Source organism: Anabrus simplex, chromosome 1 (genome assembly GCF_040414725.1).
Source record: "Anabrus simplex isolate iqAnaSimp1 chromosome 1, ASM4041472v1, whole genome shotgun sequence".
Taxonomy (NCBI): Eukaryota; Metazoa; Arthropoda; class Insecta; order Orthoptera; family Tettigoniidae; genus Anabrus; species Anabrus simplex.
Window position 1 is genome coordinate 1,246,723,039 of NC_090265.1, and position 26,993 is coordinate 1,246,750,031.

General features: G+C 39.1%; 2 protein-coding genes across 2 annotated transcripts in view; one reads left to right on the forward strand and one right to left on the reverse strand.

The window, feature by feature from the left end:
* Positions 1-1,113, reverse strand: part of LOC136858244 (TBC1 domain family member 19) — a 278,312-nt gene extending 277,199 nt beyond the window's left edge. The window contains exon 1 of the mRNA XM_067137644.2: positions 988-1,113. Coding sequence (XP_066993745.1) covers positions 988-1,089 — 102 coding nt within the window. The 5' untranslated portion in view covers positions 1,090-1,113. The remainder of the gene's footprint in view (positions 1-987) is intronic.
* Positions 1,114-1,571: 458 nt separating this feature from the next.
* The window catches only part of RpS2 (ribosomal protein S2), a 57,326-nt gene continuing 31,904 nt past the window's right edge, over positions 1,572-26,993 (forward strand). The window contains exons 1-3 of the mRNA XM_067137645.2: positions 1,572-1,648; positions 16,998-17,228; positions 18,308-18,425. Coding sequence (XP_066993746.1) covers positions 17,001-17,228; positions 18,308-18,425 — 346 coding nt within the window. The 5' untranslated portion in view covers positions 1,572-1,648; positions 16,998-17,000. The remainder of the gene's footprint in view (positions 1,649-16,997; positions 17,229-18,307; positions 18,426-26,993) is intronic.

A 26,993-nucleotide genomic window follows, 5' to 3' on the forward strand; every position in this document is an offset into this window, starting at 1 on the left:
AAGAACAAGGAGTGGGGAAGGAAGCAGGAAAGGAAGTAGATGAATACTGTTACTAGGGTAGCAGGAGAACTAATAATGGCAAAAGTAAGGAAGACAAAATACAAATTAGCAGAAGCAAGGAAGGCCCTATACTTAAGAAAAGAAATATGCTCACTATGAGCACCGATACAGGAATTAGAAAGATGTTTCTCGAAGACTTTCGTCTGGAATGTGGCGTTGTATGAGAGTAGAACATGGACTAGCTTAGAAAGAAAGAGAATAGAAGCTTTTGAAATGTGGTGTTAGAGAAGAATGCTGGGCAGATCGAACCATGAATGAGGAAATAATGAACCAAATTGATGAGAGGAGAATAATTTGGCAAAATTTGACCGGAAGAGACAAATCTTAAGACATCGCAAACTTGTTCAGTTAGTTTTTGAGGAAAGTGTAGGAAGTAAGAACAGTAGGGGTAGACCAAAGCATGAATTCGACAAACAGGTGAGAGAAGATGTACAATATATTAGTTACGGTACATAGAAATGAAAAGGTTAGAACAAGATAGGGTGGAATGGGGGGGGGGGGGGGGAACTGCAGATAACTAGCCTATGGACTGACAGTCTGAACAACAACAACAACAACAACAACAACAAGAATCAAGATTGTTTTCCTTAAAAATAGCACTGTTCTGAATCTCAACATTGTGTTGCTATGGATGATGGTGATAAGTAATATCTTTCAGAGGCAAAAAAGATGATTTTTCCGTGCAAATGATCTTCGGTGACCAACAAGTAATCACTGTCAATATTATTTTATCCCTTTTTCCTTCCTCAAAATAATATCATCCTCATGGTCCATTTAGAAAGTATCATGCAAAATAAAACTTCATCAGAGATATCAATATGCATTATAATAAATTCCTGTATGGAAGATTAATGAGTTGTGTGTGAATTAATTCAACTAACAGCAAGAAAAAGGTTGTTTTTTAACAGAAAATTGACAATACAGTACCTGTAGGTCTGAGTAAAAACCTTTGTAATTTGGCATATTTTGTATCTCTTCCGTAAGTTTTTGAGCAGTGAAATGAATACTTTTGTCCTTCATGTCATCCATTTTAGAACAATCTAAGTATAATTTGTATTTTTCTATATTTACTCCAGAATTTGTTGAAAATAATTACTGCCACTAGTTGAATATGGCAGCCACAGCCATATGACGGACTGCATCCATAGCAACGCTTCCTAGCAACCAACATATTTAATAAGAGATTGTCTCAGAAAATCACCAGTAAGATGTATAACATTTGTACAAACAAAGTTAATTCTTAAATATTTCGGTAATGATTTAAGTAGTTACAAGCAGTTTTTACACACAGCTTGGAAATAGTGAATCTGCCAATAATCAACATTCCATGCCACCAGATGGTAAGACGTGTAATTAGTGGATGGAAAAGTTATCCGTATATTCTTCATTCTTTAGATCGATTAATACCTCTTGTTTAGAAATTACTTGTAATGTGATAGTTTGTAAATTTAATGTTTAAACTTAAAAAAATTGTCTCCCAGGCATAGAATAAAATAACCTCCTCAGGGTGTGTGCGTATTATTCTCTATGATTTCCGGTGATTGAGGTGAGCTCTTTCCGGTTCGTCGTTCGATATCATTTACCACATGTAAGTATCTGCTTCAGGAAAATGAGAAATTTCACGATTTATATGACACATAAATCCTTTATGGGTGCATGTTTGTAAAAATTTGTAATAATGTTACAGTAATGCATGCATGTATAATTATTGACGGGAATTGGGGGTTAGTTTACTACGATTTAACACAACATTCCCACACGCTGAAACGTAACCACATTGGTGCACGCTGTAAAGAAACGTTTCGGCGCGTGCTTTCGTGTAATATGTGTGGAGATAATATATTATGCTAGTGAAATATTATATACTCGTATCAAAGTCGGTTTGATCTATCTTTCCTCCCCCCGAACACTCTCCCGTGTGATTAACTTTCGAACCTCCCTGACAGCACACCGAGTTGACTTTTCAATAGATGTTACTTCTTCAAGGCCGCTCTCCACTGATTAACATTTAACAACATGTTAAAAGTGTTAAATGTTAACTGGTGACACCATCAACAAGTTAAGTGTTGAATACTGTTTCATTTAACATTGTGTCCACAAATAAACATGTTTAACTTGACTTCCTTTTTCTATATACATATCAGTTTGTGGTGATACATTTAGGTGGTGTCTAGTATTTTCAAACAAGGACAATAGACTCAGATGAAGAGGATTACCGGGTGAGTTAGCCGTGCGGTTAGGAGCACGCGGCTGTGAGCTTGCATCCGGGAGATAGTGGTGGTGATTATTGTTTTAAGAGGAAGTACAACTAGGCAACCATCCTCTATTTAACACTAATCAGAGGGAAAATATGGAAGGGATCCGACACTTCAAAAAATGAAGATATCGGCCAAAGGAAGACAACGGCCACGAAGAGCGTGAAAATGAGAGACTCCCTAGCCCTCGCAAACCTAATAGCGTCGGGGTCGGAAAAGAACAAGAGTTGACCAAGAGAGGTCGTATAGGGTAGATGAAAGTGAGGAGCCTGGCGCACACACATCTGGGAGATAGTGGGTTCGAATCCCACTGTCGGCAGCCCTGAAGTTGGTATTCCGTGGTTTCCCATTTTCACACCAGGCAAATGGCACATAAATCCTTTATGGGTGCATATTTGTTCAAATTTATGAATAATGTTCCAATAATGCATGCATGTATAATTATAGTCGGGAATTTGGGGTTAGTTTATAGTATGCACACTTTTTACTGATAGATTTTTGTACTCGTTGGAGAAGTAAGAAGGGTTCCGTTAATACTGCCAACTGAATGGAAATGAAATCTGAATTGAATTGATAATATGATCGATCGATATGAATTTTATAAACCTTTATTATTTTAAGCAAACAACCGTGTCACACACACAATATATAATACTATGTAACATTTCCCGTTGCGAAACGTATTCCTAGCATTAATTCTATAGTTTGGCTTTGCTGTGTAAACAACAACAGTACGAGTAGTTAAAGTGTACGCCAGATGTCGCACAGCGATGATAAGCGATTCTTAGTTTGTGTTTCAAAGGTTGCCAATACGAATCTCGAAGATAACCGAAGTCGACCACTTCAGCACTAGGGTGTAAATCTATCACTAAAAAGTGCGCAGATAGTACTACGATTTAACAGAACATTCCCACATGCTGAAACGTAACTACATTGGTGCACCTTAATTAAGGCCACGGTTGCTTCCTTCCAAATCCTAGGCCTTTCCTATCCCATCGTCGCCATAAGACCTATATTGTGTCGGTGCGACGTTAAGCCACTAGCAAAAAGAAAAAAGATGAACAGGATTTTGTCTTTGTTGTTGCCACTGTTGCTTCTTGTTATGATTTAGAAATGCGGTTTTATTAGGCACATTTCTTCCCCTCATCTTGCTCATTGGTTCAAAAGCAAACCACTTTGAAATATAAACTTCGTATGCTCCCGCCCTGACTTCTGACTTTTGTGAACTTTTTACAAATCTCGACTGTACTGGGAGCGGAGGGATGCCAGTTTTTTTCCTTCTTTTTTTTTCCCCCCGGTGCACTAGCAGGAACACTCGTAGATAATTTCGAGTTCCTGGAAACTGTCGGCTTTCTTCGCTTTTATCTCTGTATTCCTTTGATGAGACATCCCACAAACATGGCCTTTCTATTATATCATTAAGTCCAGAGTAATCTCTTTGCTCCACTCCATTTCTGACTATAAATTTTAGTACTGGTTTAGTGCAGAGAACACGACATAGATGCTTGTACTGTATTTGTAGCTTATAACTAAGAGAACGAGTATTGCAGATTGTTGTAACTATAATCCTACTTCACGAGAAGTACGTTGTGAGCGTCGTTTAGGCTATCTGTTGGAATGGAAACAACACGGAAGTTGCCGAAGCTGTACCGACATCTTACGAACAACGAATTGACTTGACATGTTTTCGACTTGGAGCGGAAAACACTCCAACATGTTACAATTGACATGTATATTGTGATTGCGTCTTCCAGTTGACTTTGCATGTTAACTCAGGATGTTGAGGTTAACACCTTTAACATGTTGGCGTGTTTTCCGCTCCAAGTGGAAAACATGTCAAGTCAATTTGTTGTTTGTGAGATGTCGGCACAGCTTCGGCAAGTTCCATGTTGTTTCCATTCCAACAGATAGCCTAAACGACGCAAACAACATACTTCTCGTGAAGTAGGATTATAGTTAAAACGCTCCGCAATACTCATTCTTTTTGGTATAAGCTACAAATGCAGTACGTGCATGTATGTCGTTCTCTCTGCACTATACCGGTACTAAAATTTATAATCAGAAATGGAGCGGAGCAAGGAGATTACTCTGGACTTAATGATATAATAGATGGGCCTTGTTTGCTGGAGTCTCGTCAAAGGAATACACAGAGATAAAGCGAAGAAAGCTGACATTTTCCAGGAACTCAAAATTATCTATAATTGTTCCCGCAAGTACATAAAAGAAAAACTAGCGCCCCTCTGCTCTCAGTACAATGTACAGTCGAGAATTGTAAAAAGTTCAGAAAAGTTGGGGGCGGGAGCGGAAGAAGTTTATACTTAAAAGTGGTTTGCTTTTGAAGCAATGAGCAGGATGAGGGGAGGAAATGTGCCTAATAAAACTGCATTTCTAAATCATAACAAGAAGCAACAGTGGCAATAACAAAGGCAAAATCCTCTTCATCTTCTTTTTCTGTTTGCTAGTGGCTTTACATCGCACCGACACAGATAAGTCTTATGGCGACGATGGGATAGGAAAGGCCTAGGATTTGAAAGGAAGTGACCATGATCTTAATTAAGGTACAGCCCCAGCATTTGCTAGGTGTGAAAATGGGAAACCACGGAAAACCACCTTCAGGGCTGCCAACAGTGGGATTCGAGCCCACTATCTCCTGGATGCAAGCTCACAGCCGTGTGCCCCTAACTGTACGGCAACTTGCCCGGTAATCCTCTTCATCTGAGTCCATTGTCCTTGTTTGAAAATACTAGACACCACCTAAATGTATTACCACAAATTAATATAATGAACTACCTGTACATACAAATAGAAAAAGGAAGTAAAGTTTAACATGTTTATTAAGTGTGGATACAATGTTAAATGAAACAGTATTCAACATTTAACGTGTTGATGGTGTCACCAGTTAACATGTTGTTAAATGTTAATCAGTGGAGACCGGCCTTATGGAGGGTTGGTAGTATACGGTCTTAAGGTCTTACCTTCCATATCTCCAAAATATTTTCAGAATTTTGAAGTACGGGTAGTAGCTTAAAGGAAATTTGTTCATTGTCCGTAGTAGTTAACATGAAAAATAAATTATGGTACTGTGTGAATAAATTTCTTGTTGTGGTTACTTGAGTGTACATTTATGACGCAGAACGTGTTAACGGAAATAAGGAGACTATCTCTTTTAGCTTCTTACAAGACTTGCTCAAGAGCCAATTAGTTTTGAGGCAATAACATACTTTCATGAACAAGCCCCCAGGGCGCGTGATGGGCCTTGTTGGGCTACCAAGTGACCGCTGCTCGGCCTGAAGGCTGGTGATGCATGGTCAATGCGACGAATCATTTCGGCTGTTAATTTTTGTTTTCTAGACCAGGGTTGCTATCTCCCCATCAGATAGCTCCGCATTTGTAATCACCTCAAACCATCCCTCGGGTCCAGGTAAAATTTCTTGACCTGGATGGGAATCAAACAAAAGTTTTGCACTGTTACCTTCATCTACCATACAGAATAATGAGTATATTTTTAATGAGGTGTGTTATCTGAAATAGATTATAATGTAGATGTGATATGGGCTGTAGGGCTTATGCCCTGTCAAGAAAACAAGTTGAAACTCTTTACATTTCGCAGAGAACTTTGCGTTTTCTTGACACAGCATAATTTCATGTCTAAAAGTACGGGCTGTGAAAACATGTCATTAACAGATCATAATGTGTTACAATGCCTTTGCTTGCGTGATGTAGTGTTTACAGTGCACTATGTCTTCTGGTGTGGACTATATAAATTTTGTTACTTTCATTGACCTGTCTCAGTCTCTTCCTTGGCTTTGACAATATGAAAGTGACTGAGATATGAGTGATGCTAGTAATACCATTGCTTATGCAGCCAGTCCCTGTTATGAATGGTGTGAAAATATTGTTCGTAGGGTCGGTTGGTGCATGCATTTCAGTGGGCTTGGCAGACTGATATGTAATAGCAACGGCTGGCTCGGTGAGGAAAGCAACGGGTAACTACCTCACTCCTCATTTCCCTAGTACGCCTCTTCAGTGACGCCTAGGCTATTTATGACAGCTGTTGGCGGAGCTGCAGAGGATCAAACCAGCCTTGGGGCTGAATACCCAACACACACAATGTGTTACCAATGAATGACTTTAAGATACTATTGGCAACAGTGGCATGTATTTGTTGAGCATGATTTGTGATCAAATGTCCTGGATTTCATTGTTAACAAACGTGTAAAAGGAGAAGGTGAATTGGCCTTGCTGTTAGGGGCAGGCAGCTGTGAGCTTATATCCGGCAGATAGTGGGTTCGAACCCCACTGTCGGCAGCCCTGAAGGTAAAGCTTCCGTACCCGGTGTGCATTAGTGAGGTTAAAGATCCAACATGGCGTGGCTCAGACGATGTCACGTAACACTCGACATGCTTGCCAACTTACGCATTGTTGGTGACAAGACCATTGGGCTGGATCAGTTAGGGTAGGTTAGTGACAAAACAATTGGTCTGGATACGTTAGGCTTCTAGTATCCCACGTGACACCTCCAGTGGTCTGAATAGGTTAGTGACATAGCAATTGGTCTAGATATGTTAGGGTTGGTTAGTGACACCACCATTGGTCTGCATATGTTAGGCAAAAATTACAAGAACTGACAGCAGTGCATTCTATGCAACACAGGGTTCAACACTTGAATTAATCAACAATGACTTACCTTAACGTGGGGGGTACAGCGTGCTCGCTGCGAGAAGAGATTTGTGGATTCGTTCTCCGCGAGGGAAGGGGTATTTCAACAGATGTTCGGATAAGTAACCAAGGAAATGCTCCTTTTTCCATCTGATATGGGTACGGATTCCCTAATGTTTCTCCACTTCCTCTCAGTTGTGTTTGTGTCCACAAGAAGTTCTTCCACCGCGAGACGTTCTTCATTCAGTGCGTGGATGTGTTCACTCTTCTCGGTGTCCACATAGGCATAGCCCTAGTGTAGGCACTCCGCTTGCTGTACACGGAAGCTCGGCGGCTGGTGATGCTATTATATTTTTAGTTCACGGGATTGCCAATAGAAGCGTCCCTTACAATATGCGAACTGTTGCCAACTGTTAAGGAAATGTCCAGCGGACTGTTGCGAAATTTGTTATTAGGTTACAGCCACTAAATTACTTTTTTTCTTGCCGTGCGGGCAGTATGCGCCGCGACGATAGTTAAGAGCCTCCGGAAGGGAGTGTGCCCCCCAAAGGGGGCTACTGCTCTCATGACAGAGCTTGGCCTGGATTTGCAACGATAGGTTACAGCCACTAAATTGCTTTTTTTCTTGCCGTGCGGGCAGTATGCGCTGCGGCGATAGTTAAGAGTCTCTCGGAGGGAGTGTGGCCCCCCACTGTTTTCATGACAGAGCTTGGTCTGGATTTGGAAAGATAGGTTACAGCTACTAAATTACATATTTTTCTTGGCGTGTTACTTGTTGCGTTTTTATTCTGTGCGTGTTGTTAACGGAACCAGAGAGTTACGAATTATGGGAATGACGTCATGTCGGCCAATGGCCATGCTCGTAGCTGTCTAATGGTTGATGGCGCGTGAAAATTTTCGTTGTGTTATAAAAGTAAACAACATTTTTTGGCGGGTTGGTGGGTCCCTGGCACTGGTAATGAACACATCTCCCTTCTAAAAGAATTCTAAGGTACAATTCATATATATTTCTTTGCAAAGTTGTGTGTTATATACTGGAGTGCCTAGGGTAGGGCGCTACCTCCACATATTCCACTGAATGGTTAATTTTTAAGTGGAGAAATCCTTCGTCCTGGAGGCAGTTGTAGGCCCTCCAGCAGTCAGAGATTATTGTAGAGATCGGGCCAGCTAGGGAGACGTCTGATCACGTATGCTCACTTTGGACGATCCAGCGTAGCACATCCCCTTGTAACAGAGCTCCTGCTACAAGGACAGTTCAGTGCATAAGTTTACACTCAGCTGTCACGCGCTGCTTTCTAATTTCTCGTTGTGTAGTAACTGTGGTTAGTGGCGGTGTACGTTAGGCCTATCTCTAATACCAATATAATAGTCCGTTATTGGACATTATAAATTTTCCAGCTAACTCATTCTTGGTTGCCTGCGTTTCGCCCTCGTGTGCTAAGTTAGGCTCATCAGTTGGGACTTAGCACACCACCCAAGACGCAAGGCTCCACGGTATGCACTAGCCTTGCGTACGAATATCCTCTCAGCTATCTCTTACATTGGCTGCTTCAGTATTGGACCAGAAGAACATGCTCAAATCCCATGGTCTTTACTGGTGTTGGTTATCAGTCACTACTGATCTGCATTTAGGGGAGTGGTCCAGGTATTTCTTGGGTAATGGCAGCTTTGGGGGAATTGGTTGAATTTTGTCAATGTTGATTAGCCTTCCATTCAAAGACATTTAATAATCTGCTTGTTTTAGGCCTTTTGAATTAGTTGGCCACACGTTTGGTTTGACTTTGTCATTCAAAATAGCATGCACAGTCCTGTTAGAACACACACGGTCTTATGTTGCATACACTGTTTACCCAGGACTTCACAAATGTTTCTAGCTCCTTAATACATTGGAGATGGCCATATTTGAATGTGCTAACCTTCAGAAATTGCGGGATTTTTAATGGTTTTTGAAATTTTTTCAATGCTAGGGTAAGCCATGATTATAACAAGTTTTGGAATATTTAGAAAGATCACATTTTCTTCTACAGAAAAATGAGTTTTAATTATCATAATAGTGCAGCAATTTTTAAATCTAAATTTATGAAGATAAGTTTTTCAGACAAAAAAATCTGACGCAGCTATGGATGCTAGTTCGGTTAATATTTCGAAATCTGTCTAGTATTGTGGACACATCTACTGAAGCACACTAATACTGATGCTAACCTAATTGGTCAATTGACACTGCTATCCTTGTTTACAACCAGGTATTTGCTTTCCCATTGTTTGTTGTTTGACTATCTGGTTGCGTCGAGTTGCTGCACACGGGAAACTCCCACATTTTTAGAAAGCGATATAAAACACTATTACAGAAACCACTTCAGAAGGTGGTATAAAAGTATGTTAAACTTCATACCAATTTGAAATTAGCTCATTATCTACATTTATTTCCCTGAACCGCCAGAATCATGTTTATTTAGTGTGTAATTGTTATTTTCGGAACTCGTGTCTTCCATAAGAACATCCATTATGGATTCGTTGTCGAAATTTTGTACACTTGAATTAGACTTGCTAAATATTCACATATATTACACAAACAAGCCTGCCTCTCGAACAAACGCTCCTCCTGTCCGCATGTACTGTACGTACTTTCCCGCCCATTTCCAGCTGAGAGTCAACGATGACGCAGCCCCAGGTTATGTAAGAACGTGGCTGTGTTATCAATGCCCTGAAAGAAAAGATCCCAACTTATGCTCATAACTAGTACATTTTATGCTTTTAGAAGTATTCAGTAGTATCCTAGTGAGTCACGGCTCGCTGAAACGGCAGCTATTTGTTTTTTAGCTACAGTGAAAACGTGCCTGTAGATTCTCCGAGCTCCGTCAGCAGCAATTAAATAGCGCGCCCGTAGTTTCTACGAGCGGCGTCTCCAATGTGTTAAAGTAGCCAATGGTATTCACCTAAAGGACCTGTTGAAAGGAGTGGGTGGCATTTTCTACACACAACCCTTGAAATGATCATACTTGCAAAAAAAAGTTGTGGGTATAATTTTTTCTTCTGCAGCCCAGAGTTTATAATATTATAAGAAAGCAAAAATAATGCAAATCTTACTTGGAATTCCTTTTAGAGGAGAGATGTGTTCATTGTGATATCTAGGAACCCACCATCCCGCCCCTAGAAGTACATTTACTTTTATAACCTAATAAGAGCAGCGCCCGTCATCAGCCGTGGCTAAAAAAACTACTTGCGTTCTCATTGGTCAACGTGAACAGTGTGTGATGTCATTGCGATCAATGCTGATAAATACATTGCGTTACCAACCCAGGCTGAATAAAAGCAGAAAGAAAAATACCAAGTAAGTGAAACAATGTGAAATACACAACAGCAGTAATTTAATTTAATACTTACGTTAAATGGCCTTGTCCAGGTTCTATCCTAACCATCTGCATGTCCAGACCAATTGTGTTTCCTACTAAACTAGAGGCCTAGGGCCGCTTTGCGGCTTCTAACTGTCCAGACCATTGGTCTTGTCCATGACAAGAATCCTAATCATCCAGACCAATCGTCTTGTCCACGGCAAGAATCCTAACCATGCATACCAGTCTTGTACGTGGCAAGAATCCTAACCGTCCAGACTAGTCGTGTCTCCTCACGAAACTAGGGGCCCGGGGGCTCTTCACGGCTTCTAACCGCCCAGACCAATGGTCTTGTCCAGATCATATCTTAACTGTCTGCACAGCAAGGACCCATCCAGACCAAAGGTCTAACCCAATAATCACCACCACGAGCTATCGAAGTACCACTCATTAGTTCCTAATTACAGAGTTGGCAGCACTGAGCGCCTCTTGACAACATCCTTCCCGAGCGTGTAAACAACCGACAGTTGTTCCGCGCACGGCTGAATGTAGCGAGTACTGGGCTGCAGAAGGTAAAATTATAATAAATACATAAGATGGTGGACATCATAAGGATCTTTACAAAACCCTCTGTTGTTTTCCCTCTTTTGATCTTTTGAGCCCTTGGTAGAAATCGGGTGGGAAAGAACAGAGTAGGCTGTGTTCCTCTGTATGATTCAACTTCATTAATCGTTTAGCCCAGGAGTGGTGGCGCAAATTAATTTTGTTCTATTGCGCTTATTTTTGAACTTGTGAGACCTTGGCTGGCACATACATCTCCCCACTTTCCTTGCCTTTCGTCTGAAGTCAGTGGCATAGTAGTGAGGGGTGTTCATTCATAGAAATAGGGATTATTGTCTAGTGGTGCAATAAGTTGTATCGTTAGACCCCGCACTACCAGTCCCATTCGTCGGACGTACAACAGCAGCAGTGTTGAGTGTGCTCAGTGAGTTACTTGTATAATCGTGTTAGGAATTCATTCTGTCAATCCCTTGTTGCTGAAATGATTTATGAAGAGTATGAGACAAGGGTGTTATCTCTTTTCCATTGTGGGGGGTAAAAGTTTTGATAACCCTCACCAGCATAAATAACTATCTTAATAATCATGGCTGACGGTGGCGCGAGTGGACTCTGCCATTGTTTGGAGATTAGGCCAATGAAACGTCGCTCCCATCATTCAAGACATCAAGACATTATGACCTGCTTAGGCGGTATAAAACGACGTAAAACGATGAGGCAATGTTACAGACTCGCTAATCATAGTTGTAGTCAGGAGGAAGAATGGAAAGAATACGTAGGTGGTTTGAAAACTTCTCGGAATGTACTAGAATTAAGTATCTTACTGCGGCGGAACTGCTAATGCATTTGGTCCAGCGATGTTCCAATGCCTTGATCCCATCTCGAAAATGAGATTCCTCCAGGCCTGCAAAATACCTCCAATTCGGCTGTCAGTTCTTCCCTTGTAGAAAATCTCCGTCCACCGAGGAAAATTTTCAGCTTGGGGAATAGATAAAAGTCTGATAGTGCCAAATCAGGTGAATAAGGTATATGTGGCAACAATTCGTACCCCAGTTCATGAAGTTTTGCCATGGCGATGACACTTGTGTGCGGCGGAGCGTTGTCCTGATGAAAGATGACCTTTTTCCTTGCCAAACCAGGCCTTGTTTCACATATCTTTTCCTGTAGTTGGTCTAGGAGGTTTGCATAGTTTTGCCCCGTAATTGTTTGGCCGGTAGGAAGGTAATCTATGAGCAGAATGCCTTTTGCATCCCAGAAAACTGAGGCCATGACCTTTCCGGCTGAACGCACTGCCTTTGCTTTCTTTGGTGGTGGTGAATCAGCATGTTTCCACTGCTTTGACTGCTGTTTTGTCTCTGGGGTATAGTAGTCGGCCCAAGTTTCATCTGTAGTCACAAACCGGCGCAAAAAATCTTGTTGGTTGCACTGAAAAGGGGCCAGACTTTGTTCGGACATTTCCAATCTGGTGTGTTTATTGTCCAATGTCAAGAGCCGCGGCACCCATCTTGCGGATAATTTTTTCATACCCAATTCTTCGGTTAAAATATAATGTACCCGTTCAGAAGACATCCTTACATCTTCAGGAATCTCCCGCACTTTCAGTCGAGGATCCTCCATGACCATTTTATGCACTTTTGTGATAAATTCTGGGGTCGTAACACTTTTTTGGCCGTCCACTACGCAGATCATCATCCAAGCTCTCCCGACCAATTTTAAAATCGCTGGTCCGCTTGGCAACAGTTGAAAATGAAGGAGCAGAGTCCCCCAGTGTGTTCTGAAGGTCAACATGAATTTCCTTTACTTTCATACCTTTCTTTACAAAGTATTTAATCACTGCTTGAATCTCATTTTTTTCCATTGTCACAATTCACTACGCGGGAACAACAACAAAGAGTCATCACTACCACACTCTGCAGCTAGAGCACTGACGCGCCACGTGTTCACTCACAAAGGATGTGTGATTATTGCGCGGGAACCTCGTTGCTCTAGCACTGACATCTAGCAGTGATTCCGAGAACTTTTCAAACCGTCCTCGTAAGCATATAAAATTAATAAGAATACAGTAAAACCTTGTTAATTCGAAGTCGAGGTGCAAAAATCTGATTTAGAATTGCATGATTTTGAATTAACCCCAACTTGTAATTCAGAATTGCCAACCCTTGTGTGGCACAGAATATTCTAAGACCTGTTATTGCATGCAGTCAACCTTGATTCACAGTTTAAAACTTTCAAATGCCATGGAAAAAAAAGAAACTATTTACAAAATGTATACAGCAAGGTGCATTTATAGTATTCAAATAATGCACTAGGATAACTCGCTGGCAAACACAACCTCACGCAAAGAAAAAGAACTTTATTCAAAGACGAGGGGAGATCTATACTGGCTCCCCTGTGCAAATGCTTTATTCAGTGGATTACTCTACTATACACATTTTATGGTTGGGCCCACGAAAGTTGAAGTCTAACATTTAGCGCCACCGGCGAAAAAAAGTTGACTAACGCTGCTCAAAAATGGTCTGTTGCTATGGCAACGATAAGATATGCCACATTTAAGGAAGTTATTGCCATGTGGGTTGGCTTGCTCTCAATCGCTTTTGTGATATTCGGAGTGGTACTGTGATAGCTGTGTTTCTGTTGCTGGTTTATGTCATTATTTACGTGTTTTTTCCTGAATATTATTTTCGTTGTTAGTTTATTTTTGTAAGTTAATCAGTGGCTAGTTGTACAGTTCTGTTCTCTATTTACTATTTGCATTTGTTGAGGTTATTGTCAGTTTAGTGAATGTGAATTTTTATATTTGTCGGCAATAACGTGTTCTGTCTTAAATGCCAGAATTATTAGCATGAGCTTAGGAAAGGGTCAAAGTTATTGAATAGCATTAGGCGAACATAGTTGATTAAATATTCAGCAGTATGAAAGGATGATATGCCGCAGATTGAGGTAACTATGACAACGCAGCATACTTTGTAGTTACTGCTTTCGCCGCTGAAATGTCAGACTCCAACTCTTGTGGTGGACCAACTATAGATTTCTTGTTCTTGCACGAATAGTACCAGATGCCATAAAACATCATGGCTTATCGAACTTCCATATGACAAGAGGAGGAATTCTCTCGCTCAATCTGCATCACAACACAGTGCAGTGACTATCCTTGTACGATTTCCCGCCATGGCACTTCTATCGTAATTTAGAAATGTCGCGTCACAAAGTATTCTAGACCCATTAATGCATGCAATCACCTTGATTCTCAATTTAAACCTTTCAAATGCCATTGAAAACACTATTTCCGAAATGTATCCAACAAGGTGCGTGTACATTATTCAAATAATGCACTTGATAAAACATTGGTAAACATAACCTCACGCAACGAAAGAAAAAACATTATTCAAAAGGGACGACGTTGCATAGGGCAAATCTTCAGTGTATGGCAGAGTCCATTCGTGCCACTGCCAGCCATGATTTAATATCAATAACAAATACAAATAATAACATATTTAAGTAGTTGAGAAGTAGCGATACAGTAATTATGGATCTCACCACTGTAAAGCATAAATTGCTCTTTTGTCACTCTTGGAATTTCTCCACTCATGATTTAATATCAGTGACACAGTGACAAAGACAAAAAATAACATGTTTGAATGTTTCAGACCTAGCAATACAGTAATTACAGATCTCGCCACTGTAAAGCATAGATTGTGCTGTTGTCCCTCTTGTAATTCATACGACCCAAATAATGGAAACATGTATACAAGAGAAGCAGTAGCATTTGTAATTGGTCCAGATCCTGGCGGTAACATGAAACTGGATACAGTAAGATGTTTCCCCAACAGGCCTAAAGCCGCTTTGCAGGCCTAACCTGGGGGCTTATGCCGCCAGACCCTCCTGTGCTTGGTCACAGTCCAATGAGTTTGCCACTAGATGGGCCTAACCTATCCAGACCAATGATTTGAGTTAATTCTAAAACTGGACAAAAGAAGGTGTAGATTGCACCGATTTCATTTCATACATAGGACAAGTAAGGAAGGAAGATTTACACCAAAATTTAGCATATCTTATTGGAGAGCATCTAAAGAATAATTCGTTCCCTCGCCGAACGCTGAGTTTGGTGCTATGCCCACATTTCTCACAATTCCTTTCCCTAGTTATCAGGCCGTGGTTAATATAAAACAACAGATCTTCAGAATTACTCTTGAAATCATTAAAATCAGTAATTTTGACATAGCAACCTCCATACAGAACAAACTCCATGTTTAACAATATCTTGTTGATTACCATAGCAATAAAGAATTGATTTATGACCGTAGCAACTAACCACGGATGAATTCAACAGGCCGACTAAAGTTGGTACTAGGAACTAAGTTAGTACCAGGAACTAATTAAGTCACATCGGTTGATACCAGTCGCCAAGAACTTATTTACATCCCCTTTGACAAATGAACATTAAACAGCAGTTCCTGCACTGGTGATCGTTATGAAAAGATTTACCGTGTGTGTGGAAGATGTAGTTTTATTGATAGTGAAGATGAGTTAGAAGTAGCTTCTAACAGTGGTACATGACAAAGCGCTAATGAAGTAGTAAATATTATTGATGATGATTTACCTCTTTCTCAATGGTTTTGTACTGCAACAGGAAAGGATGGTGTTACATTCAAATTTGTATTAAAAATCAAACTAAGCACACCATGGTTACAGCAGACATTGATCATATCATGTAATGCATACCGATGAAATAAATTCACCATAGAAATCACAATATAACTGCAATATATCTATGTCATATTAAATACTTTATTGATATTTATGTCACATTAATAAATATCAATAAAGTATTTAATATGACATAGATATATTGCATTAAATGTCAATGAAGTATTGATTGGGTGGAAGATTCCCATCTTTATAATTGTGTATACAATGCAGTACTGTCGAAATCGTCTGCAAAGCCAGCCTACTTGAATTTCAAATCACTCGCGAGATTAGTTTAATCACACTGTCATGCGCAGTTAAACTGCACTTAAAACAGCCCACACAAATTCACTTTCAATATGTACAAATCATTCGTTAATTAGTTAAATATACAATAACGCACAATGTGCATACACTACCAGTATAAAATATTGAATTGACGGTAATGGTACCGTGATCACGAACAGATGGTAATGGTGAACTGCAGCTGATTACTATCCCTACTTCTTCGACCTACGCATGTGCTTGAGACTTTCTTCAGAAGTACCGGTACCAACCTTAAAAATTGTTACTGCTTGGGGTTAGAGGACGTGTTATCACGCATTGTGGAACAGCGGTCTGTTTCAATAGCATAGAAGCAGAATAAAACAAAATCATTTGGTGTAATAAGCAGCTTACTCGCTTTTTGGAATGTACTGCTCATAAATCGCCTCCTCAATACCCTAACAACATTACTAACCTGTTCAGTGATGTAGATCATATAATTGGTTTTTCCATATATTTTAACTTAAAAACTTTGTGTTTATACGGCATGGTGTGCATTTTTTAACACTCCATTATGTGCCGCGGAGATGTGCATGTTTAGATGAACCCAAGCTCACAAGAACAGCGGGTGTTACTCCTCCTTCCTTCCGCAAGGAAGGGTTGGCGGTCCTGGCTTACATCACATTCTTGCTGGTGTATCTCATGTGCTGTCTATAAAAGGAAAAGGAGTAGCATGACGTCATAATTACAAGTGTTTTTCTTTTCCGAGGTGAAATGTTAAATAATTAAATTTGTTGTGCATGTGCAGGAGTGAAAATTCGGACTTAGTTTTTATATATTAATTCCCTGTCTCTAACACCCTATGACATTAGGTATGACCTACTCCTCGGTCACCAAGTAAACATAGTTGCCATGTGATCTCCTAGTCATAAATAGTGTACTTTTTGATGTTGTATGTGTCAGATAATTGTACAAAAGAACAGTATTTTTGCACCTCTACACCTTTCTTGTACGCTAATGAATATAATCTAATATCATTTGATGGCTCCTACAAGTGAACTGGCGGTGGTCGGTTTGTGTATCGTAACCAAAATCATTCTTTATTGTATAAACATGCAGATTATCTTAATTATCTTATTTCTAGCTAAATTGCATTAATATTCTTTTGTGTATTTTTTACTAGAATATGGCGGACGCTGCTCCAGCCGGTGGTCGTGGTGGATTCCGTGGAGGTTTTGGTTCTCGTGGAGGCCGAGGTGGTCCAAGGGGCCGCGGACGTGGGAGAGGTCGTGGCAGGGGCCGTGGTAAGGAAGCTGAGAAGGAGTGGATTCCCGTTACAAAGCTTGGACGTCTTGTAAGAGATGGCAAAATTCGTACGTTGGAGGAAATCTACCTGAACTCCCTTCCAATTAAGGTTTGTATCTTGGAAAAATTGGATCCTTACTCTGCTTTCATGTTTTGTCATCTGGTACACTTCTATCAAACAACTAGGCATTTCTTTCTATCAGGCTGGATGAAAGGTAAAGTAGAAAGCATATTTAAATATGAAAGGACTGCACTGTCGATAATACCAACCCTTCCAGTTGCTTAACCCCATTTGATTTCCTTAAGTGAGGAACTTTTTTTGGTGGGGTTGGTTAAACTGCAGATTATACAATGATTTTATAAAGTCTGAGGTGAAATACTTGGATTTATTATGAAATATTTTATACTTTATTGCTGTATCTTCATGCCATCTGACTAAGCAGACAGCAGTTTAACCTGTGTTAGACCTTTTAACTTATGCACATGTGATCTCTCACTCTTTCAGGCTTTAGCAAGCAATAGTTCAGAATCAGTGTACAAGCATTAGTTCAGATGGCAGTAGGCAGTAACTGAACATATGCAGAGAAAATTTATTACTATGTGTGGTTGGTGGTATGTTTGTAATAAGCCTTTGACAAATAAGATTCATGATTCTTACTAGGTGGTCTTCAATTTTAAGTTGAAAATTTACTGAATCCTATAGGCTAGTTTATTTGAATCTGGTATCAGTATAATTAGAAACAGTGTGACAGCATGGAAATACATTTTATATCAAAGTAGCCCAAGAAAACTGAGAATATGCAATGATATTAGAGGGACATCTGTGCTGTATTGCACCTGAAAGTGAAAGACCCAATACAAAGCAGTGATTCACCAACTTGAGGCCAGCAGGAGTTGCAAAATCTGTCTTGGCTTTTGGCAATGGGGCTAAGCTACTTCAGGGTTGGTTGCTGTGCTTCTTTTTTGTAGCTCGACTACCGAATCGCCTCGAGTGAAGAGCACCGTATAACACAATGGTTCACAAACATGACGGCTGGAATCCGATTCCGGTCACCACTAACCAGTTGCCTAGTGTGAAGCAGTCCTTGGGTTACTGCAAGGAAAATTTTTAGATTTTTATTATAATTTTGTATAAGTATGATTGTCAAAAAAAAAAAAAAAGGTTAAGAATTTGCCTTCTCTTTTCAGGAGTGTGAAATCATTGAACATTTCCTAACATCATCTTTGAAAGATGAAGTGCTCAAGATTATGCCTGTGCAAAAGCAAACTCGTGCTGGTCAACGAACCAGGTTTAAGGCCTTCGTCGGTAAGTATTCTCTTTCTTAATAATGACTTAAAATTTAATCGAAAAATAATTGTATCTCTTTAATTTGTAATCTTATTTCGTATTCTTTTGCATTGAACAGACGAGGAGGTAGTAGTTACCTCACGGAAGGAATACTCTTCATCGTGATCAGTTTTTGAGAAAGCTTTTTATCAGGTTTTCTTATTAATGAGGTTTTTAGACTAATTATCCACAGTTCAATTTTTTCACTTGCCTCATTGTCATCCCTGCTGTTGCTCGCTTTTGTACTGTTGCTTTCTTTATTGGGTTGGGTATTGTGGTCCTGGAATCTGATCCCAGCATTACCATACCACATATAAATTCCTATTTCGTGCAGAAAAATTGTCATGGTGTGCCTGGAAATTCTTAAATCCTATGGTTGTATTGGACATTTAATACAGACTGTCCACAAATTATTGTACAATTACAAAAGAAGCCTGTTATAACGAGAATTCCTGTTGATGAAAAATGTACTCGTTATATCAGACTTTTTGTCAAGGTTGGGGAAAAACACTACACACACAAATCTGTATGTAATGACAACCAGTTTGTTCAAAACCTGCATTTTCGCAGAATTCCATACAACGGCTTACTCCACCTACTCAATACAATATATTACTCATTGAATTATAAAATAATCATGAGGTGTCTTAAATAAAGGAACATGTTACGTTCGACATAGCGAACATCATCAGCCTTAATTTACAAAGATTAGGTCAGGGCCCTGAGCTGAATGATAAAAATTGTTAAAAGAGTGACAGTGCCATAATAAAAAGTAAAATGATAACATTAGACTTGAAATTGTAACAATATGTACAGATTAACAGCAAGTATTTGTAGAGGAATACTTTGAACGATGGTAGTCTATAAAGTTAAAACAAACATGGGGTTGTTAAAGTAAAAAGATATAGATATAGTGGATCTTAAAATATATGTCAATGCGTGAAGCGTGGATTAATTATTGACTATGGTGTTCTTAAATTGAGCAAAACAAAAGTTGAGATAGAGTTTATTGAATAGTACAAGTCAAACTGAGTCAGTTAAAAGGCGCATGGCGACGAAACTAAGGTTGAAATGACGTGAACTTCAGTAGTTAGGAATTCTGTAGGAGAGCCAACACAATACCAGAAGGAAATACAAGTTGAACTAGTCCGTATTTATACGCTAGCAGTAAAATTAATCTTATACAACGTAGGACACCAATGTGGACTCGTTAAAAAGTAACTATAAACTTGAAAGTAGGGAGAGTTCCAGCAAACCAGAGATGGATGGAGCAGATTATGGCACAATTGGAGTTAGAAATCCTTGGGACTAGTGTGAGGTGTTCGCTAACGGCTTCAAAGAGTTTTGATTCGCGCAGCCAACGTTAGCGAACACCTCACACTAGTCCCAAGGATTTCTAACTCCAATTGTGCCATAATCTGCTCCATCCATCTCTGGTTTGCTGGAACTCTCCCTACTTTCAAGTTTATAGTTACTTTTTAACGAGTCCACATTGGTGTCCTACGTTGTATAAGATTAATTTTACTGCTAGCGTGTAAATACGGACTAGTTCAACTTGTATTTCCTTCTGGTATTGTGTTGGCTCTCCTACAGAATTCCTAACTACTGAAGTTCACGTCATTTCAACCTTAGTTTCGTCGCCATGTGCCTTTTAACTGACTCAGTTTGACTCGTACTATTGAATAAACTCTATTTCAACTTTTGTTTTGCTCAATTTAAGAACTCCATAGTCAATAATTAATCCACGCTTCACGCATTGACATATATTTTAAGATCCACTATATCTATATCTTTTTACTTTAACAACCTCATGTTTGTTTTAACTTTATAGACTACCATCGTTCAAAGTATTCCTCTACAAATACTTGCTGTTAATCTGTACATATTGTTACAATTTCAAGTCTAATGTTATCATTTTACTTTTTATTATGGCATTGTCACTCTTTTAACCATTTTTATCATTCAGCTCAGGGCCCTGACCTAATCTTTGTAAATTAAGGCTGATGATGTTCGCTATATCGAACGAAACATGTTCCTTTATTTAAGACACCTCATGATTATTTTATAATTCAATGATTAATATATTGTATTGAGTAGGTGGTTGTTATTAAAAGGATTTTATAATTTTAATATATTGTCCTTAATACGGTTCTATTATGAGATTAATTACATGTAACGGCTTACTCGTCGATATGATATCCCTTTCAGACCTGAAGAAAACTGGGGGAGTGAATTTTTGTTTGTATGTCAAAAACTGACTAAAATGCTCCTCAATACACATATTGATAGTTTATTTTACAAAATAAAAACTAACATCCGAAAAAAAAAAAAAAAAAAGGACCCACACAATTGTGCGTGTCAGGACTTACTTCACACATTGCACACAGAAAAATTCAGCTCAGTACATGTTCAAATGTTCTAATTCATAGTAAGAAACAACTTAAAGCAGTTAAAATCCTTGTTCAAACACAAGTACACATTACACTTCATACATCGTGTACGAGTTTGACTCTTGCAGTCCTTTTGGCGGCAGCACCTTGCCGATTTTAATTCATCAACTACAAGCCACTGGTCATAGCCATCGAGTCTCTTGTCCAGAGCAGGGATTTTCGCGACTCTAGTTCTCGATGCGTCAGCGCTGGAGCAGTCATCTTCTGTTGAATGTCTACGTTTTTTGGTTGGTGCAGCAATTAGGGCTTCTGTGACAGCTGTTCGAAACCCAAGCAAGTCCAAATTATCCTTGGCAGGAATATGAGCCTTTCTGCAATCCTCTCGGTATTCCATCCATGCATTTACCAAGGTAAGGTCCAAGAAATGCAGGGATACCTTGAGGGTCCATTTCTTGGTTTTTATCCATGTACGGTAGCACTCCATTTGCTGGTCACAAATATCAACACCACCCATACATGGATTGTAACAGCGTACAACAAAGGGACATGGTACCTCATTATATTTTCCCTCTTTCTTAGATCATCTTTTCACATTTGCCACTGGTTCTGCTCCACTACATGTTGACAAAAGTGTAACACACTTGCTATCTCGCAATTTCACTGCTATCAACTTCTCATCACTTCTACAAAATTCTTCATAGTCACCCTGTCTAAGCTTTGAATCATGACTGAAATGTACCCCTTTCAACCTATTAAGCATGATGGTGCCTGTTCCCTCCAGATTAAGTTCAATCAACTTATCCATCAGTCCCACGGTTGTGAAGAAGCGATCAAAATATACATAACTACCAGGTGGGAGAGTCTGTACTAATCGCAGAACTACTGAAGGCCCTAGTCCCCATTGTCTCTCTGGTAATGGTGTGGTTGTGCCCTGGTAAATTTTGAAGCCTACTACTAATCCAAAAGAGGTAGTAATAACGAAATTCTTTAGTCCTACTGCTCTTGGTTTGTTCTTCACATACTGTCTGAGCTTACACCGCCCAGTAAACGGGATCATTTGTTCATCGACCGAGTAGGACTTGGATTCACGTGGGATGGCAAGACATTTCTTATGAACAGTGTCAATAATTGGTTGCACCTTCCACAGTCTGTTAGTTGAAACTTCTTCAGAATCCACTGCAACAGTCTCCACAAAATGTAAACACTGTCTAAGATCGAAAAACCTGTCTCTAGCTATTGCAGATGCCACAATGTCCAATCGTACATCTTCACGCCAATACATTCTTATTCGTGGATACGGAATATTCCCCATAACTATATTTACTCCAAAGAATTTTTTATTTTCGGATGCACTAGTTATCATTTCTTTTCCATTCTTAGACAATGAGTAATTGTTGGTGTAGTAGGCAGTAGTTTCAAAAAAGTCATCTGGGAAGTATTCTGAGAAATATTCCAATGGCCTCTTGACTGTGTGGTTCTGAAAAAATGAAAAAACCGCCTGAGGTCATTGAATACTTTTTGTTAATCCACAAAATACAATTAAAAATAAACTAGTGCTTACCACTGTTTCCACGTAATTAAAGGGTGACGGTGTAGGTTTCGATTAAAAAGGCTTCTGTCTCCAGAGTAAAGGTCTAGAATTTGGAGTGGGTGCTGGTAATTTTAGCGATGGTACTGCATCAGGTTTATCTCCTTCACTGTCACTTTCAGAATTGCACAAAACTTCTGGTCTTGCTAGAAGACCAGCAGAATTATCATCATCATCTGAAAGACCTTCAATTTCAGAGTCACTTCCTTCTAGCAATTCCAAAATTTTTCCTTCGTCATTTTCCAGTGATTCGAACTCTGAAATATAAAATAAATGAGGCATGTGAGTACTTTCGGCCTTACTACTACTGCACCGCTCCCGCGTCCAGGTGAGGATACATGTGTTCCAGACTAGCTCTTGATAACGATTCCATCTGTTTAATATTTCTGGGTTGTGGGTTCCGCGTGAGAAAGTACGCCGATGGCCTATGGTAAATCTCAACCTACGCAGAAGGACGTCTCCAACACGCTATCAGTCGGATACCATACTCGCATGTCGCCGAAATTTATTGCAAAATCCAGGTTATTACGGCATTTCAAGAAATTCGTGCATGTTGCTACCGAAATCGCAATCAGAAATTGAGTCATTACAGCCTTATATCTAGCTCTTATTCTAAGTAGGCATTAAAAGAATTTTATATTTTCACTACTCAACTTTTATTGGCAAATCAGTCTAAGTATCATTTAAAAGTTACGTAAAATATTGTTAGAAATTGTCTTATACAACGTAGGTAGTTTCATGACGCAATCAGCATCTCTATGCGCTGTAATTATGTTGCAATGAAAGAAAAACAGGTTTTGAAAAACCTTTAACAAGTAATTGGAAACCAGGCCTCAATCATCGATACGCTAATTCTGGCCTGTCGAAATATTAGGTTGTAATTAAGTAATGTCCGTAAAAATCAAATGAAAAAGAAAAATTAAATTATATATAATCAAGTGATAAATTATTCAATATAGTTGAAATAATTAGATGCATCCAATTGGTTTAAATGAAAACAAAATTATACTCCCTACTATATACAACATTTCAAATTATGGTTTCAATTAAGAATGTAAAAACGCAGTGAAAATAACCAATAATTAATTAATTAAGATCTGGAATTCTTTCTTAGTGAGCTGGATTGCTCCTCAAAGTTACCAAAGATTCTATCATTTGAACTTTAATTCACATGTGACTAGTGAAATGAATATCACTTTGCTGAAAACTTAACACCTGTGTCCATGCACAGTAGGAAAATCGTATGAGAAAGCAATGTTTGTTTTAAGGATTTCCACTAATTTACAGGTTTGAAAATTTCCATAATCGTTTCATATTTCATGCTGTCTGATTTCCATATAAGCAAATTCAAGTCCACTTTAAGTCGTAATTAATCTCAAATTAATTCTGTCATAAGGCTTATGTGGCTAACTCACTCAATTATCATCTTAATTCATGGTTGAAATTCAATTAAAGTGCGTATCTGGCTGAATGTAGCATTGCCAAGTGTATTTAACTTACTTTCCAACAAATTATACCATAAGTGGAAAAAATTGGCATATTAGAAGACTCTACCTTCATCTAAAAGTCCAAATATGAATGACTAAGTTACCAGTGACGTTTCAAACTGTTCCCATAAAACCATAAATTAAGTTGCCGTATGTGAGAATATTTGAAAATGATTGTAGATAAGTCAGTGAAGGCCTAAATATTAACGTTATTGGCCTCTCGGCTCCTCTGATGATCCTACATACTCAAATAACTCTATATTGATGGCATTGAGATCGTATCCTAACCTATTTTGTCTATCAGGGAATAAAAACAGCAATTGAAAACAGTACGTTTCAATATATACCTTAGCATGCGCAATTTACACATACTATCATCTCTCGGAAGAATACTATGACCAACTTTCCAAATAACAATAACTATCACCATCATAACTTACTATCAACTCATATTATTATTTCATTCACTATTTATCACTTCAAACATCACGTAGCATTCATATTAGTGCGTCACAGGCACTCATTTCATCAAATACGCTGCATATGTGCCATAACCTACACACATAAAACATTATCCTTACCGTCATAGTATCAAAGAAAAGTACATCACAATATTAAACTGTGGTACAATACTTCGTCGTAAACATTCCCTAAATACGATCTCCACGCTTGTTATTCTGTTAAAGCCATCACACATGTATATTAACCTTCATATAATACTCTAACACTTCACTGACAACGATTTAAAAATATCAATCACTTTCTCTCGCATCACATTGATAAATTTGCGAATGGCATTCACTGGTATTTTACGCCTATATATGGGATTAACGGTAACTTCAGATGAATACCTATTTCCTTGTAACTACACTTGAATATTATCTACGCACGCACAATGTCACAAATCATGTTACACATAGCCAAAAAATTAAAGGTTTCTACTTACGAAACGACTCATAGGGGACTTAACTTTGCTTATTGGGTAGTGTCTCCCATCTCGCTGTTGTTCATCGGGAATGGTAGGCCTCGCTCCATGGTTCGGCTTAGGTAATCGGGTCCATCTCGTCCTCTCAGCTGATTACCAACCCTCCTGGGTCATCAGTCTCGTGAAGTGCCACCATAGTCGGAGTAGTCTCTGCCTCAGTCTCTTAGAACATCATAGTGGTCTTCAGTACATCAGGGACAGAATAACACAATGCATTAGTTGATATTGACATGCTGTAATTTGTTTCGTACTGCCAATGATAAAGGAATATCTGTGCTCTGGGCTGTCTAATTTAACTATAACAGCTCTAAATGTGCTCTTATTTGTCAACTCTCTTGCTTGTTGAACGGATGTAATCTTCCGTGTTCTTTAGAATTGCATTTTACAGCTGATTGAATTCTGTTCTTTACGATGTGCAATATCGGATAAAATATAACGCTTCCGAGCCCAACCGTGACGTAGTAACTGCACCAAGCTTGACGTTTCCTTATAGCTGGTCTTAAATTTTGCGTATATATGTCAACCTACAGTTGACGTCGAGCGGGCTGTCGCGGATTTAACTTTTCTTCAATAATTGATTATAAAATCAGATATCTATCTCGTTTCTTTACACGATTCCGTCCTTCCTGCTACCGTGCTGGATTGAGTTTTGTGTTCTAATGGAAGCAACTTTTTTAATAATCAGTTTAAATAATCCGCTTCTGTCATTCTTTTCTCACCGCCTTCTAAGAATGTTCTTTCGGTGACTACCGGTTGAAAGTATTATCTTTTCGGCTCGTGCCGATGTTAATTGCTTTTATATTGATCCTTTAATGACTGGAACGCCATTTTTGTTCCTAAAACTGCAACTATAGAACGGTGAAATGGCGCACTACCTAGTTCTGTTTGCTCGTGTAAGCAATATCACGACATACAGGATTTACTATGAAAAATTACATTATACTAAAGCAATATCACAAGAACTCAAGTGTGACAACACAGCACTCCATTATGCATTGTCTGTAAGAAGACCTAGCCCGCACAATTGTGCGTATCAAAATTCAAAACCTCGTGGTATCACATACGATGATGTATCTTCAAAATTTATGTTCACTAACCAATGTACACACTTCACTGAATATATTCCGCTATTCAGTAAAGCTTCTAGATAAATATAAACGCAATAAATAAATACTTACTTTCGGCACTACTGCTTCCCGCCATCTCGCCGATCAATTGTGCTTTTTAAACTCTTTTTCCTTCGCCCTGGCGGTCAAACGCTAAGTAAAAACAATTGAAATACGCGCCACATGTCCCGCACAATCACTGCAGTCCGGTCTAGCGCCAAGAAAACGTCAAATACGGTCAGGGAAAAATAAAATACGAACCCGCACAATTGTGCGTACACAGTCTGAAAGGGATATATTATAATGCCAATTTTGAGTTAATGGTTATTAAACACTCTGATTGTAGAATAATTGTGCTGCCAGAAAATATGGCATAGGCCTAATTAAAGCCAATATTCAGCATTAGCATGAAGACATACTGTATATAGCTTAAAAATACGTATTGTACAAAAAGTGCCTTTACTGGCCCACAACAAGGACGGTTTAATGAAGTCGAAGATGAAATTGTGAGGTATGTACACGAAAAATGCAAGGGCGGAATGGCCATACCGTGGCACACTAAACTCGTTTGTTGACCTTCTAAGTCCACGATCAGACCTATACATTGCTAGCCGCTGAAGTTGGCCGAACCCGGAAAGCGAGCCGTGCGTGTAGCGGCAGCATCTGACGCTGAGTGAAAGTGACAGTTTTATAGTAAGCAAGAATATTTTCCTTATGGATTGTCGTATTGCAGAGATGCTTGGACTAGGTATTGCCAGCAAATTTTCAAGGACAACACTGCTTCGGAGGCAACAGAGGAACAATAGACCTACAGTAATTTTTGCCGTTAGACAACTAATGGAAAAGTACTGGGGAAAAAGGGAAAGATCTGATAGTAGTGTTTCTAGATATAGAAAAAGCCTGTGACAGTTTTCCAAGGAGCAGAATATGGGAATGTCTGCGTAAAATAAGGGTTCCAAGTTCTCTAATTCGTAAGATTCAATTTTGCTAT